At 26.5% G+C, this 18,209-nt stretch overlaps 1 protein-coding gene across 4 annotated transcripts in view; it reads right to left on the reverse strand.

Annotated features, from left to right (window-relative positions):
- LOC101236458 (protein shortage in chiasmata 1 ortholog) overlaps positions 1 to 18,209 on the reverse strand; it is a 49,352-nt gene that overhangs the window by 19,834 nt on the left and 11,309 nt on the right. For 2 of the 4 annotated variants that reach the window (XM_065810886.1, XM_065810889.1), the window contains 8 exons: positions 12,822 to 12,945; positions 10,243 to 10,336; positions 7,882 to 7,996; positions 5,864 to 5,944; positions 5,602 to 5,743; positions 4,782 to 4,876; positions 4,423 to 4,644; positions 3,424 to 3,804 (listed from right to left, as the gene is read on the reverse strand). In XM_065810886.1, the coding sequence (XP_065666958.1) occupies positions 3,424 to 3,804; positions 4,423 to 4,644; positions 4,782 to 4,876; positions 5,602 to 5,743; positions 5,864 to 5,944; positions 7,882 to 7,996; positions 10,243 to 10,336; positions 12,822 to 12,945 (1,254 nt within the window). The remainder of the gene's footprint in view (positions 1 to 3,423; positions 3,805 to 4,422; positions 4,645 to 4,781; positions 4,877 to 5,601; positions 5,744 to 5,863; positions 5,945 to 7,881; positions 7,997 to 10,242; positions 10,337 to 12,821; positions 12,946 to 18,209) is intronic. The other 2 variants (XM_065810888.1, XM_065810887.1) reach the window with 1 other exon arrangement.

Here is an 18,209-nt window from a genome sequence, read left to right on the forward strand (position 1 = left end):
ATTCCTTATTTTCTGCCAGAGTTATCCTGCTGACAATAAACTGATCATGAAGCTTTTTGGCCAGCTTGAGCAAAATTAAGAGGGAAACTTGGCTCCACCAATCTTACAGGACTAATTTGATTCAGGGCTGAGCCAAGTTTTCGCATTCCATTGTTGGACAGTCCAGTATTTTGCTGTATTTGAACCATATTTTCCGTTGTAAGAGGTTCTTTAAAGAGTTGCTGAGCTGATGATGGACCTAAACAAAAAAAATAGAAAGTTCAAAATCAATCAAGTGATTAAACTAGATAAAGATTTGAGAATTTAATTTACAACAAAATATAAAAAGAATATTTTTTAATTAAATAAAATTTGAATCAATTAAGAATATTGAAGGAGCATTTTTAATTTACTTTAATTTTGCCTCTCCTTATTTAGCCCTATTAAAATATTTGATTGACAAGTTCAAATATTTTTTTAAATTAAATTAACAATATCAAACCAGCACAGCATATCTCTTCTCATAGACAACATCTTTCCACTTAGTTGACTAGCCTGGTGGTTCCATTTGGAGAGGCACTTTTAGAAGCCAAAACTCCTGATGCAACTTGCTCTGCTCCTACGGGATCTGCAGCTGCAATTTTCCTCAGATTTTCATGGCGAGTTCCTAAAGTGCAGTTGTGAGGAAGCCCACATCCAATAATTGATAAGCATTTTGTGCAACATTTTTCAGCACTTTGAGAAACCTGCTGTGGGAGTTTGGGCTCTGAGTCTTGGAATTTGCTGAATGGATGCTTTTCTTTTCCCTTGAGCTTGGCAATTTGACAGAGTAAACACTCACAAACATTAGAAAAACGAGTTGCAGGTTTGATTAAAATTGTCTCAAAGTGGTAGAGTTTTGGTACAACAGTTGTTTTCCCATCATTAAGCTTTCCAATCTGAGATCGGCATGAGATATAAGTTGCCAAAGGCACTCTTTCATCATTGAAGTTAAGATCTTTCTGAATTTGTTGAAGGATTTTTGATTTGTAGTTTTTGGTCAGCTCTTGGTCACCTTTTTTCATGCAAATGACATAAACAGATTTTCTGCATTCTTCATGGGTCTTTGCAAACGTTGTCATCTTCAAACTTAACAAATATATTCACAAAAACCTTGTTTACAATTTTCTTTGTTTTGAACAACTGCCTCTTCCGGAAAAAACTCTGGATATGGACACAAGGTTTGAGCTTTCAAAAATGCTCTTGAATCAACATAATAAATCAAATTTTGAAAAAAGTTATAAAAATAAGAAAACTTAAATATTTGATTGGCAGCATTTCTTATTTTATTAATTTTTTTCACAGAGCATGTTTACTGTATGAAATTAGCACTGACAAAGTCCGAATTTAAATCATTTAGTTTATAAATACTTAGAGATACAAATTTCCATTTGGATGTTAATGAGGGATTTCAAAACACCTCAATATGGACTCCCATAGACATGTACTATTACCAACTAAAAGGATTTTCATAGGGTATTTCATTGATATTAGGACCCCAAATTTACAAACTGTGACCTCTAAATCTTGATCATGCAAATAAGTTTATTTATGCTTTTCTTAGCATAAACTTATGTCCACCGCTGTCACTGCATTCAGAGAAACGCCTTTTACAATGAGACGCTATTTTAAATCAACTCCTTATCTTTAACAAGATGAACACAAACAAAGACTAGTGCTGCAACAATGATACTTATAAATCATTGTAACTGGTAAAGATAAGTGGGGAAGCAATTACAAGAACCCCTCATCCCCCCCTCCCCCCACATTACAGAGAAAAAAATGGTTTTCTCAAATAAACTCTGGGTTTGCCATTGCTAGATATTTTTTTTTAAATCTATCTATTTAACCATAAAATTAAAAAAAATTACAAATTTATTTATATTTTACAAAATTAGGCTTAGTGTCACTCGTATAGTTAAAAACTAGTCATTGGAGTGACACCTTAATAAAATAAACAAATAAAGCAAAAAACAAACAAACAACAAAAAAGTAATAATATAAATAGTGACAAAAAAAATCTATAAAAAGAAAATCAATAACTATTCAAAAAGCAAGACTAATAACACAAAAAAAGGAAAAAGTGAATGAATATTCTATTCTGAACAATTTTTCTTTCCCTCCTTTATCTATTTTTCAGCTTTTTGCTGTAAAAAAAATACTACCTCTATTTGCGATGTCATTGTAAAGTAAAGATTCTACATTATTAATCCTTCTGATAATCTTACATCTAAGATGACTCTACTTGCTGACAACTCAATTTTATACTCCTGTCTTGAAAAAATGCCTTCTCTTTTTGATTGCTTAGAGCATGCCGATCTGGAATCTGATTTTTTTCTTTAAAAGCTTGGAGTTTGCAGTGACTTATGAATTTTAACTTCAACAAAACTCAGTTATTTAATGCAAACAACTCAATATTGTCAACATTCCTATATTGATGAATGGCAACCCTCTCACTGAGTCTTCTTAGATTATCATTCACTACTGGCCCCTCAAAGATCATGCTAAAGTTGCTTCTTGTTATCTTACTCCTAATCCCTCCTGTATGAAATACTGTTGTCATATTTCAACTGGTTCTTCTAACAATGCTCTTTCTCTTCTAGACAAGGTCCAAAAATGCATTGTAAATATAGTTGGACCTGCTTTATCTGCCAAGCTTGAGCCAGTTTCCTTGCTCTTTAACACTATTCTTTGTTTTCTAGTAACCCTCAACTTAACAGTGGTTGCTTGCAGTCTTGTTGGGAGTGAATTATTTTTTTAAAAAATACATATTCCATAACTTTATTTCAATATTCAAACAAATATCTGCAAACTTATAACTTTAATAGTGCTAGGGTTTAATAGTGCAAGTGCATACAAAAAATCATTAATTATGCAAAGCAAATAAAGCATACTGTTACAAAAAAAAAAATTTCATTATTTCATCATTATCTCATTTTAAAACAATTTCAAAATATTTTGCTAAACAACAAAATTCTTTATCTAAGTTTAATTTACTTTTGTATTAAGGTTAATGAAAACAATTTAAATGCTTCCATCAGATCCACATGATCAAATTATATCTTTAATAGTTTATTAAATCATTTAACTTGTCATGCAACAACTGCATCTTGTTTGTTTTTTCCCATCACTTTACAACTACACCAAAAACCAAATTAAGTTAAAAAATATTTGAAATGTTTTGCATACCACCTTATGATATGTGAACTCATTGTTAGTTCATTGTAACTGCAATTTTTCATAGCATAAACTTTTCAAAAAATAAATTATTCAAACCCACCTACCCTGCATGCTCAATATTAACAACATTAATTGAAAAAATCAATAATACAAATTTAAAATATTGTTTTAAATCTCATCAAATAATTTTCCCATTGATTTAATAGCAAATAAAATAAAACATACCTGGTTTTACAAATGCCTTTACCTTCTTTGTTGATGGTAAAGGATCAAATCGCCCAGTTCGTAACATCATAAAAGAATCTAATGGTGATTGATACACTTTAGGTGAAGTACACATCATTTTAACTTCTCTTTTTGTTGTTTCTGGTTTTTTAATTTTTAGATAATTTGTAAAAGAGAGTTTATTTTCTTCCTTCTTATTAAAGTCTATCATACTACTTTCATTGGTATTAAAGTCAATTATATTAGCTTTTTTAGTAACAAGGTCCATCGTATTGTTTTTTACATCATTAGTATATTTGATATTTTCACTCTTAAATGTTAAATGCTGCAAAGTTGAAAATTTTCTTCCAGCAAATATCCAGTCAATCACATTGTCCTCATCTAAAAAATTTTAAAATGTGTTTCTTTAAAATATTATCAAAATGCTTTTAAAATACCCACAATAAAATTAAGGGTTTTATAACAGAAATTTTCTGCTCCTAGGAAAGTTGCCACCTGCTTCAGACACACACATTTAGGTGTTTTTAACTATTTTCAGATTTTTAAACAGGTTTATAAATAATTTTGTCTACTAAAAGAAAAGAAAATTTTATTTTCAAAAAATTTAAAAAAACTTTTTTTTTCTAGTGGAGTAAGAATCCTGAGTAGGAAAGAACCCTAAAGTAATTCCAAAATTTCTTGGTTTTACTACTCAAATTGAATAAAACTTTATTTAAAAATCACCACTACCACACCACCTCCCACCCACCCTGCTAAGCCACAGTACTTTATATGAAGTGTTTTTTTCTCTAAATACTAAATCTTAACAGCTATAGTTTTTAATTAAAACAAAAAAAACTAGCAATTAGTAATTGAAAAAACATTTTTATATTCAGCTTAAAAAACACTGTTTAAAAAATAATCTTTTAAAAAAAGAATAATTGCTAAAAAATTTTTCATAAACTAAAAAATATATACACATTTATTTTATTTAAAATAGAATAAAATAAAGAAACTAACCATCATTTGGAATAATCTCTTTACTAAATGTGAAAGTGAAGATATTTGATAGTGTTTCATTGTTTAGAGTTGTAACAAGAGATTCTTCAGCTAACTTCATTTCTCTACCAAAATTAAACAATGGATCCCACTCAAGACTATCATCGTTTAATTTGCTTTCTTTGAAATACTTTACAGTAGGTAAAGAAAATGTTTCACTATGAAACACAGGTTCCTCCAGCACTAAAAAATAAACCAGCTTTTGAAATAACTTATTAACTTGTCATAAAAAAATGAACAATATTTAATAACAATATAAATTTATTGCAAAGAGCAAAAAACTTTGAAACAATCAAAAAATGTTTCAAAATCTTGCATACCTGGCAGTAGCAGCAATAACTTTTCATCATATCTTTTATCTGCATCTCTCAAACTTTTTTCTGCTTTCAATTTTGACTTTGGTGTCAAAATATTTCTAAAATATTTAAATATATTGATATAACATAAATATATTTATGCTTTATTTATGACTAAATTTTTTCTCTGTATTTTACTCATGCACTTTTAATTTTGCAGCATATTGTGTGTAAATTAAATTAGCAACACAAACTAATCTTAAAGTTACAATTCTGCGAGCATATTGCAACTCTTCTTTATCAAATGTTTGCGACTAAAAAAGTCCACACATCAAATATGCTATATATAAAAGTATAAGTTGAAGAATAAAAACTTTCGAAACAATTTTTCTAAATTTATGGCGGATATACATTTTTTTTACATGATTAAAAAACTGATTTACAATATGATTTATAAAAAACGGTAAAAATTACAAATATCAAAAAAAAATGATAATAATTTACATTAAATGTCAAAAAAAGATTTGCAACAAATGTCAACCAACATTTACAAAAGCTAATTAAAGGTTAATTAAAACTTAAAGCTAATTAAAACTAATTAAAGCTTAACTAAAATGAAAAGCTTAATTAAAATTATCTTATTAACTAATTAAAAGCTTAATTAAAATTAAACGTCTAATTAAAAGCTAATTAATGCTAATTAAAGCTTAAACTTATAAGCTAATTAATTAAAACTTGAAGTTAATTAAAACTTAAAAGCTAATTAAAATTTTATTAAATTAAAGTTAATTAAAACTTTAAGGTAATTAAAAATTAAAGCTAATTAAAGGTTATTAAAACTCACAAAACATCAATCGTTAAATTTTCTGCATGTAGATTCATATCAGGAAGCTCCATAAAACTTCCATAGACACTTTCAACATCTGATAATGGGGATTCTAAATTTTTATTAACTGAAGTTTCTATTTTCATTGGCTGCATATTATCTAGACATAATTTCAACACAAAAATGAATTTCACTTCAAAAATAATTTTTTTAAAATAATAAAAACAAGTAAAAAATATGTTTAAAAATGTGTTAAAAAGTTAAAAAATATATGTTAAACCTGTGGTAAGATTAATTTCTCCATCGAACAACTCTATATTATATGCAAATAAATCTGAGCAAAACCATTTTAAAGTATCTTCTAAAAAAAAAAAATTTGAAAAAATCTTTTAAAATGCAGTATTTAACATTTGCAAAATTAGGAATTTCAAAAAGAGGTTTTTTTTATTTTGGTGGATTTAATATTTATGATTGCATGATAAAACATTTATGCCTAAAATAGAATTATTCAAAATTCTAACATTTAAAAATAGAATTATTCAAAATTCTAACATCTAAAAATAGAATTATTCAAAATTCTAACATCTTACTTCTATAATTGTTTACATTGGTATTCTTTAAATTATATAGATTTGTGTTTCTTAAATTATTATCTTAGCAGCCTTAAATAACAAATGATAAATTGATAAGTCAGTTATCTTATTAAGTAAGGCCTTTTAAGTAAGGTCTTATTAAGTAAATATGACAAAACTGTAGCCAATAAAATTTTGACAAAATATCAAAGAATTTTGATATATATAAACTATTAAAAAAACTTTTTTGTTTCCAGGATTCCACCAATGGGATTCAAACTAAGTAATTGTAACAACCTACCATTATTTTATTCTGACTATTAACTTTTACCAGCTTATAAAGAATACCTTTTCAACAATTTCTTTCTACTTGTGCAAACATTTTGAATGTTTTAAAAATCTCTGCATTTGAGGGTAAATAAAATCTTGTTTAAGGTACCGCTCAAATTCTATGAGTTGATTGTTTAAACTGCACTAGACTTTCAGCTGACTGATTAAGTCAATTTCTGTTAATTAACTTTAAGTTAATAAGCAAAAATTGACTTTTTTTTTAGTAAAAAAAAAAATTTAATTTTTTTTTAGTAAAATGAGTAATGATGCTTATCAAATAAGAGATGCACAAGCCATAAAAATAGTATATTTGTAACTTGGCCTGTATTAGTTGTGATACAACCATTATCCTTCTATAACGATATCATTACATTAAAGATTTTTAAAATATATTAATACCTCTCTAAAATGTTGAACTTGTTAAAATTAAGGTGTCATTTTTTAACTGTTTATCATAGTTTACTAATTCAGATTTTTACACATTTTTTTTCCCCCAAAGATTCTGCAACTACAGATGTACACCACAGTTCACTTTTTTTAGCCATTGACTTTTTTTTGTATTTATCAACAAAGTCATAACTTTTATTACTCCAAAAACTAAATGTAATTTTTTATTGCTCTAAAAACTTTTGAAAAAACTCTTTCAACCATGTATTTATACTTGTATTGAAAAAAGAGAAACGTGACAGCTTCAGATAAGTCTTGCAGATGTGTTACTGAGTTATAAGATTGCAGATGGGATCAATTCTATTATGATTATCAATTATAATTATATCAACTGTACTTTTAAATGTTTAAAATTAGAAATTTTTGGAATTTTAAACTACTTAATATAAACATGTAAAATAGTATTGCTGTACTCACCATTAGTAATGATTCCTTCATAAGTTGTGTTATAAATTCACATCTCCATAGGCAAACATTGCTGAGCAAAGTTTGTCGATGGAGATGTGAATTTATATTATTTATTACATACTAAAAGAACAATCTATTTCTTTAGTGTGCACTAAAGAAATAGATTGCATTTGCATTCTCCATAACTTGAGGAATGATAAAAACATGTAGCATATGAAACTACTAGAGAAAATAAAATAAACAAACAAGCTTTTTCTTATATTATAACTAAAGTTCACAAAAAATATATACTCGACACTTCTTTCTATATATTGTATTGTCTAAATGGTATAAAGATGTCACCTTTCCCATCACAAATCTAATTGACATCACCCAATATTTTAGAGTTTTTAATAAACAATACAGCTATAGTTGAGAGTGGTTTTATTTTTGACTTTAATTATTTGTTTCCTTTCATAGCATTTTTTGTCTCTTAAAATACACTTTTATGTAAAGTACACAATTATATAATCAAATTATTTTAATTTAAAACTTTTCAAACCTGAAACAGTAACTGAAACATCAAGTATACTATTCAAGAAGTTTTTTAGATCAAGCAAAGGATCTTCAAACCTATTTTCCATAATATAATTTTCACAAAGAAACATGTCACCATTCTAAAAAAACAAAACTTTGTCACCATTCTAAAAAAAACAACAAAACATGTCACTATTCTGAAAAAACAAAACTTTAAATAAAACTAAAATATTTGTTTAAATTTAAAAAAAAGTTGTTTTTAATTTAGATTTAATTTAGTCTATCGATAATATAAAAAAGTGAAAAGAAATTATATTTTCCAAAATATATCATATTTATATATCAGCAATAATTACTATTATTAATTCATCTACCATAATTTTTATTTTTTTATTTTTTTAAATTTGAATTTAAATTAAAAATTTTAAGTTAGTAAAACTACCATGGATCCCAATGGCCAGCCCAAACTTTAAAATCAAAACAAAAAGGCCATATCATATCGGTAAGCTCTCTTATCAAACCTCTATTCCGTCGGTCTCCTTTAAGTCTGCAAACATGAAAAAGATTAACCTTTCAGTTCAAGACAACCTGCCCAAACCCGAACCCTCAGTCGATGTATGCACACTCACTGCGCCTATGGCTATATAAATTAGTTGGTGTATGTACATTGCAATGCGCCTATCCTTATATATCCCTATTTGCCTATCCCCTAAAAATCCCAGTTTTCCGACATCAAGGATGCTTAACGTCGAAACAGAGGTTTGAAAAAAGAGACAACCTATCATATCAGCTAAAAATAACACTTTACAAGTTATGTATCTGTATCCAAACAAAATTTCAGGCTATTTAAATAATGTGAAAACAATATCAAGATGCAAATACTAAAAAAACAATTTAAAAATGAAAAATTGACTGATTTTGTAAATTTAGACCCAATATTCCAAAAATTGCAATATTACTTTTCCTGGTTAAATACTGTCAACTTATTTGTTTTCCAAAATTATTCTAACAATTATTTTTGTTTATTAAAAAAACTCTTATTTGCAAAACATTTTCAAACCCTTTAAAATTTTCTCAATGATAAAAAATCAGGAAATGTTATCTACTTTCATATACTGAACAATTTCAAAGTTGCTTTTGATTGTTTCACCACATCCATAAACATGTGGTGGAATGATCAAATGTGAATGTTGACAACTAAATGTTGAGTTAGAAAAAAGATGTCTGTAGTAAAATTGAAGAATTTATTTGTTACTTTTTGATTTTTGATTTGATTCAGATTTGATTTGATTTTTGATTTTATTCAGTGGTGGTCATAGTTTTGTCATTTTTTCTATAAATAGTGATCTTATTTGATCACTAAAGAGAGATTTCATCTTTAGCTGTAGTAAGTTAATAAAAAATTTAATTTACTACTTCAAATATCAAGAATAAAATAGAAATATTGGTGAGTGACATTTTCAATTTTAAACATAAAAAGGTTAAAGTATATAACATACAATTACCCAGAAACCGGAGTTATATAATCCGGAATTAAACTGGAAAGATCAAAACCATCATTACAAATAAAACAAATTAAAGAAGAGGAAAATGAAAAATAGATTATTCAAAATCAAGTTTGGAGGTACTGTTCTAAATGCTTAAACAAAGCAACAACAAAGACACAATTTCTATAATAATAATTGGAAGTTTTATGGAACAATTAACTATTTGGAACAGGAACTAATTAACAGTTTCTTTTTTTAAAAAGCTGGGATCAGTTAAAAGTTTCTTTTAAAAAAAGCTAAACTAATTAATAACTAATTAATAGCTTCTTTTTAAAAAAAAAGCTGTAACTAATTAATAGTTTCTTTTAAAAAAAAAAGCTGCCACTAATAGTTTCTTTTTAAAAAAAGCTGGAACTAATTAACAGTTTCTTAAAAAAAAAGCTAGAACTAGTTAACAGTTCCTTTTGAAAAAAGCTGGGACTAATTGAGAGTTTCTTTTAAAAAAAGAATTTGATAGTTGAATAAGTAACAATCAATCAAATTAGCTGTAATAATGTAAGAAAAATTTTTTAGTTACTCACAACATGATATCATTTTACAAGAAAAACCATTCCTTAAAATCAATGCAACAAAAAAACACACACACAAAGAAAGAAAAAAAGCAGAAATTTGATAGCCCCATTCTATTTAGAAATTACATTACTTTAAATTATACTGTATGCATCAATCAATTTAGTTTTGCTATAACTAATGTTGTGTTTAAAGATATTTAATTCAAGGCAGTTGAGTAATGGTAAATTCAAATTCAAAAAAAGACTTGGGCTATCAAATTATAAAAATGAGAAAGAATTTAATCAAAAAACATAATATAGTGCAAGATGGTTGTATTAAAATAGTACCTCTGACAACAAATCTTTCTCAAACTTCAAAACTTCTTCTGAAACTCTATCAAAGCTTTCTGATGGAACAAACTCTAATACTAATTTAGATAATCTATGAAAACGAATTTCAAAGTAGTTGTTTATAATTTAAAGTAATTTATTACAAACCATCTGAGTATTTTCAAAACTCAAACAATTTATTTAAATTTCTTTTTATTGTGAATATAAACATTTCTAACAAAACTATTTTTTTGGTATTCACTTCACTATTAAAACTTAATATACAATGTAAACTGCACATCTAAAATATGAAAATAGAAGGAGATGGAACTTCTTTCAAAAATCATAATCAATATAAAAATAACTCATATTAAAATCATATTAAAAATAACTATGATAATAAACTTTGAATGTGGTAGTAATAAATATAAGTTGACTTTGGTTAAAAACACAGCAAAACATAAAAGCAAATAAATTGTGCAGAGCATGAATTGAACCATCTATTAAAGAAGCATGTTCAATTACAAGCCCCTGGACTTTAGAAAAAAACTTGTAAATAAATGAACAAGATTGAAACTATGTTTTAAACTCTACTAGATAATGTTATATCATTATATGTATAACACAATAACAACAACAACATCAACAATCGTCAATAATCATCATCATCATCATCATCATGATTATTGTATTCGTGCTGTTGTTTCAACACTTGTACTGGTCTAACAGTTCTTATAATGCTATTTCTCTATTCTTAAACATATTTTTTTGCTGAAGCAACCATCTCTCTACATCCTGATAACTGATTTTCCAGTTAATGAAAGAAGAAGCTCAAGATTGCATTTTTATGCTTTATATGGCCAAACAACCTTATACTTCCCGAACACATCCTATTAGGCGTTGCACTATTCTTAATCTCTGAATAAGATGATTGTTTCTTTTCTCATCTTGTTGAGCCAACCAACACATCCACTTCCACACATCCATCTAATCATCAACTTTTCTAATCCTTAAAAAAGCATCAACCTTGATTGCCCATATTTCACAGCCATACATCATAACAATCTAGATGTATGTGATATAACTTTTTTTAAAACTTTAGTGATGCAGCTCTTGCTATTAGAAGTGGAGATTATACTCTAAACAAGGCTCAGGCACATCTTATTCTTTCTCCTCATACCTCTTCTAATCCACAAGCTAATCCAAGATACAAATCTTAAGCCTTTCTGTTTCCATTCAATAAAAAATATAACAAAACACAGCAAAAATGTAAAAAATTAGCACAATATCAACATAATGATAAAATAACAACAAGAACATAATGATAAAATAACAAGAAAATAATAAAACAACATTAACATAGCAATAAAATAACATAATAAAATAAAAGTATTGATGAAAAGTATTTACTACCCATTAAATAATTGTCAACTTAACTCTTTCACTACCTCAAGCTGCTAACAGCGACTTTTAATTTTTTTAAATTTTGACAGCAAGCCACTGGTAGTGGCTTTCAAGTATGCTTTACAACTTATCTTGCTTTCTACATAAATTTTTATTCTAGACACATATAACTTGTTTTTTCTTAAAGTTTAATTAATTCTCTGCATAATCAAAAACAAATAAGAGCCATATTGTATAATTATAATTAGTTATCACTTGACAAAGTTAAAATCTTGAGTAATTCTTGATAAAAAAAAACTACTTTAAATTTAGTTTAAAAATAAAGCAGCGTTAACACTGTAAAATTTAACTTCTATAAGTGTATAAGTATTTAACTTGTAGAAATGTATAAGTATTTAGCAAAAGAGTTAATAAACAACTCTCAACTAATTTTACTTCCCTTATATAAGAAATACATAAGTTTAATGCCAATTGCTTCACGCTTGTGTGGTTTGAATGGGTTTCCATAATTTCATTTTCTTGTTTAAATATAGCATTATAAAAGTTAGAGTATTTTTTTACAACTAGACACCCTTCCAGACATTACTCTGCTTTACTGATCAAGGCTGAGTTCTTTTTATTGTGGCACTACCACTAAAAAAATTCAAAGTTTATCTCTCCTACACATTGCCACAAATGAATTGGGGTTTTTTATATCAGAGTTTTCTTTCTCCTAAGTAAGTTACCATAATGAAAGTTAAAAAGGCTAACCTGCTCCTAGGATAAACAATGAACTTATCTATGGGAAAAAAGAAAAAAATGCAACATCCAACTAATTTTACTTTAAATACATTAGAATTTTAAATAGAAAACTTAAAACTTTTAAATTTACAATTTTATATTTATAAATTTAATTATTTTTATCTATTAATAAAAAAACTACCATGATATTTTTATAATACAAAATAAAAACGCTACCAATAAAAATTTAAGAGCTTAAAAGATCTAAAACCTCTTTTTACTTTTCTCACAGTAAGAAAAACACTAAAATAGTTTTATACATTTTTTTCAAGATGAGGTCATAGTGAGTTATTCATACTAAAACGCTTCACCTACTCTGTTTGTGTTATTGATTATCTATTTATAAATAACTTTAGAACATTACTGTAAAGTTTTTGGAAATTTTACTTAAAAACAATTTTCAATCTACATACCCAGTGAAATAAGGCAATGTAAACGGGTCTAAAACTTTAACAGGTCTTAAACATGAAATAAGAGATAACAAAGATGCTGATGAATGATTTTCAAGTCCATCTTCAATTTCTTCAAGTAAGAGTTCTAAATTTATAATTTTAAATGATTACATTTACAAATCTATTTTATAATTTTTTATTATTTTTTGCTAATAAAAAGTTAATAAAGTTTAATACTTGCAAATATTATGTATGCAAGACAGCAACATATTTAGAGACGTGTATAAATTAATTGCAGTAATAGAAAATTAAATTTATATAATTTTAACTTAATTAAGCATAATTTGTTCAAAACAAAATTTTTATAAAAAAACTGAATAGTCTGATACTTAAAATTTCACACAAGGAGGAGTTTCTCAAGACAGTTTACTAAAACTGTTCAAATTTTGAGGTATTTTCGATGCAAAAAAGCCAATTATTAAAATGCATATTAGTGATATATAGCAGTACAGCCAAGTGAAAGTACAACCAGCACAAAAGTGTGGTAGTGTTAAATGTGTGGCACTTCCTACCCTATCCCAGGCCTTGTTACAAGATTTCGCTGCGTAACGAAAACAAGTAACGTATTTCTAAGTAACTCAACTTAGCAATTATATTTTGCATTGTTAGAAGTTATATTGCATCACTAGCATCTTTTCAAGTACCGCATTGTAATTAAAGTTATTTTATTAACCCGTTAAAAATCATACAAACAGTTACTTTTTTCTCACTATAACAAAAGTTACAAATAAAATCTAAGTTCCTATTTGAAAAATCATTTTCATTATTTTTTTCAAATATGAACTAAATTTTATTTTGAAAAAAATATTTTTTTTAGAAAACATAATATAATATTTGTTTATTTTCTTATAATTTTACAGTTGGTTTTTGGTTATTTTATTAACTGTTAATAAATCTTTTCTTATTTATTTAGTGAACTCTTTTTAATAATGTTTTTAAACAATAAACAGTTGTTTTTTTTATTTATCAGTTACCCATAACATATGATCATAATTTTTTTTCATAAATTAAACGAACGTCATTAAAACTTTATTTTATTGAATTAACAATAAACAAAATATCTTTTTAATAAAATATTTACATCAAAATAAATTGTGCATTTTTCAAATCTATTATGACAAAAAATAATTTTTATATTTAAAAGGAATTTATAAATTTAATTCCTTAAGATAAAATATAAAACATTTTATTTTTTTTAACTAATTTTTAAAAACAACAAAAAAATTACTAAACAAACTGTTTCTTTAACAAAAAATCTATTAGTTTACAATTGTGGTTAAATGTCACGTTACGATATCAAAAGATTATTTAAATATTCTAAAAGATAAAAGTTTTTGCGTAGCGCAAAACTGCTGAACGCTTAGGCAAATCGCCTTTTCGCAGGCAAAATGTGAACTGCGTAACGCTTCTTAAAAAGGCCTGCTATCCCATTACAAATATTTGATTAGGACAATCATCAAATTATGATTAATTGTCAAACCTTTTTTTAATTAGTCAGCAGTAAAGGAGGTTGTTTTTTTATAGTCAGCAAGTATAACTTTTATATTTATATATTAATAATATAATATTTTTACATATATATATTTATAATACATTTATATATTTATAATTTTAAAATATTCTTTTTGCGCAGTCCCTGTATACTTAGTCTCTTATAACACAAATGTATAATGAAATCTCACTTTTGTAACAAATTGAGGCTTGCAGTGGCTTGTGAATTTTAACTCCAACAAAACTCTGTTAATTACTACAAATAACCATCACAATACTGTTGACATTCCTATATAATAAATGGCAACCTTCTTGCTGAGTCCTCTACTACTGACCTCTCATGGAAACCGTATATACATATGATTGCTAAACTAACATCTGCTAAGGTTGCTTTTCTTACTCCTGATATTGTTTATATCTACAAATCTCTTATATGTCTCTGTATGGAATACTGTTGTCATATTTGGGCTGGTACTTCTAATGATGCTCTTTCACTTTTAGACAAGCTCCAAAAATGCATTGTAAACGTTATTGGACCTATTTTATCTGCCTAGCTTGAGTCTCTCTCTCATTGTCAAAAAGTTGCATCTCTTTCTCTTTTCTATAAATACTATCATGGTCTCTGCTCAATGGAGCTATCATTTCTAGTTCTACCAACCAAAACTCATTCTCGCTTGACTCCTCATTCAGCTCAAGTCACATACTTTAACTGTAACTGTCCCTGCATGCTCTAAAAACTGTTATTGATCTCATTTTTTTCCCTGCACTTTAAACCTTTGAAACTCTCTCCCGTCTTTATCTTTTCCTGACTCATACAACCTATAACTCTTCAAGTCTTTTGTCAACTGTTTTTTGCTCCTTAACTATATTCTTTGGTTTTTAGTAACTCCCAACTTAATGTTATTTTGCAGTCTTGCTGGAAGAGAATTAGAACTCAAATATATTTTTAGTCATAAACAAAAATTTACTTGTAAATTAATTATTTCAAGTATGGATATAATTTCTTCAAAAAACTTTTTATGTCATAAAAGATCTAGTCTTCTGATCCCAATGGAGTTTTAAAAAATGTCTTACTTTGCGCGTGAAGAGATTTTGCAATTTCCTTGCAATGGTTGCTATGGTTTTTAGTTGTCTTATTAGTTTACAACAAAATACAAAAAGGAAATGATACAGTAATACTTGACATCTTCGATCTTTAAAAAAGTTATTCAACAAGTTTCAAATCGTTTATCTGAGAGTAGACTTTCAGAAGCTTCATGTATTTCAATATCAGTTGATGGCAAATCATCTCGATTGTTGGTTTCTTTAAAATCTTTTGGAAAAATAAAAAAAGTAAAACAAACATTCATCAAACTAATTTACTGTTATTCAGTTCACCCACAATTCACCCTCCTTACTAACATTGATTTAGCGTTGAGTTGTGTTCTCATGGTGTGACATAAAAATCGAGGGTTTCTAATAAGTTTTGAACAATGTAAATTAAAAAATAATAATTACAGTGTGATACTTCAGTATTGCATTAAGCAAAATGCACTAATTCTAAACTAAATCAATATATACATTTTTTCCTCACTATTAAAAGTAGCAAAAAAAAGGTCTAGATTACCCCACCTCACCTTATTCTCTAATTCATACAAATATATGTAAGTTTTTAAAGATTTTAACAAATGCTGTTTTAATAGTTTAATTAAAGCAGAGGGTATTACTAGATAATAAAGTAGGGGGTATGACATATTAGTAGATAGTAAATCACTAAATTGAATAAAGCTTACGAACACATTTACTGTTCTTTTTAAGTAATGCTGTGTCTAGCGTAACCTTACCGTTGCTTTAATATTTATCTTAAAGTCACGGTAGTAAAGTTTGATTGGTTTATTTTAAGTCACGGCTGCAAATATTATAGGTTGATTTTAAAAGTTTTATTTGTAGAAGTTTAAAAAGAATTGCAGCTTTAGATTGTACATTTACCATTGTGATATCTCATTGGTTCATCATCTACGGGTGATCCAAGATCGAGTCCTTCACTGAGAATTTTATTTCAATGCATTCTTTAAATAGAGTTAAAAAAATCAGCCAATCAGAAACCACTACAGTGACTTTAAGAAAAAACTTAAAGCGACGATACTGTTGCGCTAGACACAGTGTTTAAGTTAATAACTTCTTTATTGAGCAAATTCTTTCTTATATCTTTGTATTGTTGTTTTAAATTAAAATTTTTGAAGTGGCTTAAAAAAATTAAAATAAACTTCAAAGTTCAAAAAAAAGATGAATTTGAAATTATTTAAGATAATACATTATTTTGTATCTGGCTATGCAATTAAAATATATATTTTTTAAACATTTTTAGTTTTATATGCTTAAAACATATACTTAAAACATATAAATTTATCAGGCATTGCAATTCTGAATTTAAAAAAAAACAACCATACAGTTTTTTTATACAAATATTTGTCTAAAATTTGTAACCTTTGTCTTGATGAAAAGTTTTATATCTCAACACATGCAAGGAAAAGTCTATTAAAAAATAAATTACTTTTTTCATTTTATGATACAAGTGATTAGCTAATTTTTACTAACTTTTTTTGGGGATGTTTTATGTTTTGTCTCCAAAGAAACATCAGATGTTGCTTTTTTTTTAATGTTAAATCACCTCCCCAAGGCCAAGAAGAGCACTACAGTCAAGGAGGCTAATTTAGTTGCAGTTACAACAAAATCTCAACTATATAACTCCAAAATATGAACCTTGACAAACACAGTCGCTGCACAGAGAAACAAGTTGATGGTGGTACTACCAGGGACGTGGTGGGAATTGAACTCGAAACAGGGAAGCTTTACTAACTTTTGAAATTTTAATAAGGATTTTTTTTTTAATTTATTTTGTGCATGGCTGATGGCTGTTGTGTAGACATAAAACTTATAGCTTCATAGAAAAAGTTGTTTTTTCTCTAGGCAAATATATGTCTTATTTTATTTGTCAATATTTTATTAATATATTTGAAAAGCTTCAAACTTTCTTAATAGTTATGTACTTTTAAACGATCTAGTTTTTGCATCATTATCATCGCAATACAATAATAAACATGAATCAATCAACAAAAACACATCGAGCCAACTACAAAAGAACAGTTTTACTTCAAAAATTGATTTAAAAACTGTTACCATTGTAGAAAACTAGGAATTAAAATAGTTTACGTAATTGAAAATAAATGTTTTCTTCATTTAATTTCAGTTCTAATAAATGGAGATTCTTCAAATCAAAACATTTTCAACAATTATTTTTTTATTTTCTGCACATTTGACACAATCATGTTTGTTTATAACTGAATGAATAAAAAAATTTGTTTTTTCTTGAATTTCTTGAAAACTAATAACAGTTTTACAAATAACAATTTTTAATTTTTAAAAAGTCAGCAAGTAATAAATTTAAAATTTAAAATATTGCAAGAAAAAAAACAAAAAATATTTAATTTTGTTAATATTTTATTTTATTTTTATTTATATTTATTTAATTAAGTTAATATTTTACAAGCAATTTAATTTAAAATTATTATTATTTTTTTCTTTACAAAATGATTAATATAAGTTTGTCTTATTAAAATGTGTTAATAACACTTGTGTTATTTAAACAACTTTAATGTAATTTGCACATATTTTGAATGTTTACAATTCAAAATATGTGCAATATTTATGCCTCTACATATAAGACTAACATGGTCTAATAAATATCCGTATGCTTGCTGGATTATTTTGATGAAATTAATTAATTTTCTATATTTTTTTTTACATTTCGTTTATTTTTTTCATATTAAAACAATAGATAAGTTTTGCTTCTGTAACTGAACATTTTGATTATTTTAA

This window comes from Hydra vulgaris, chromosome 11 (genome assembly GCF_038396675.1).
Source record: "Hydra vulgaris chromosome 11, alternate assembly HydraT2T_AEP".
Lineage (NCBI taxonomy): Eukaryota > Metazoa > Cnidaria > Hydrozoa > Anthoathecata > Hydridae > Hydra > Hydra vulgaris.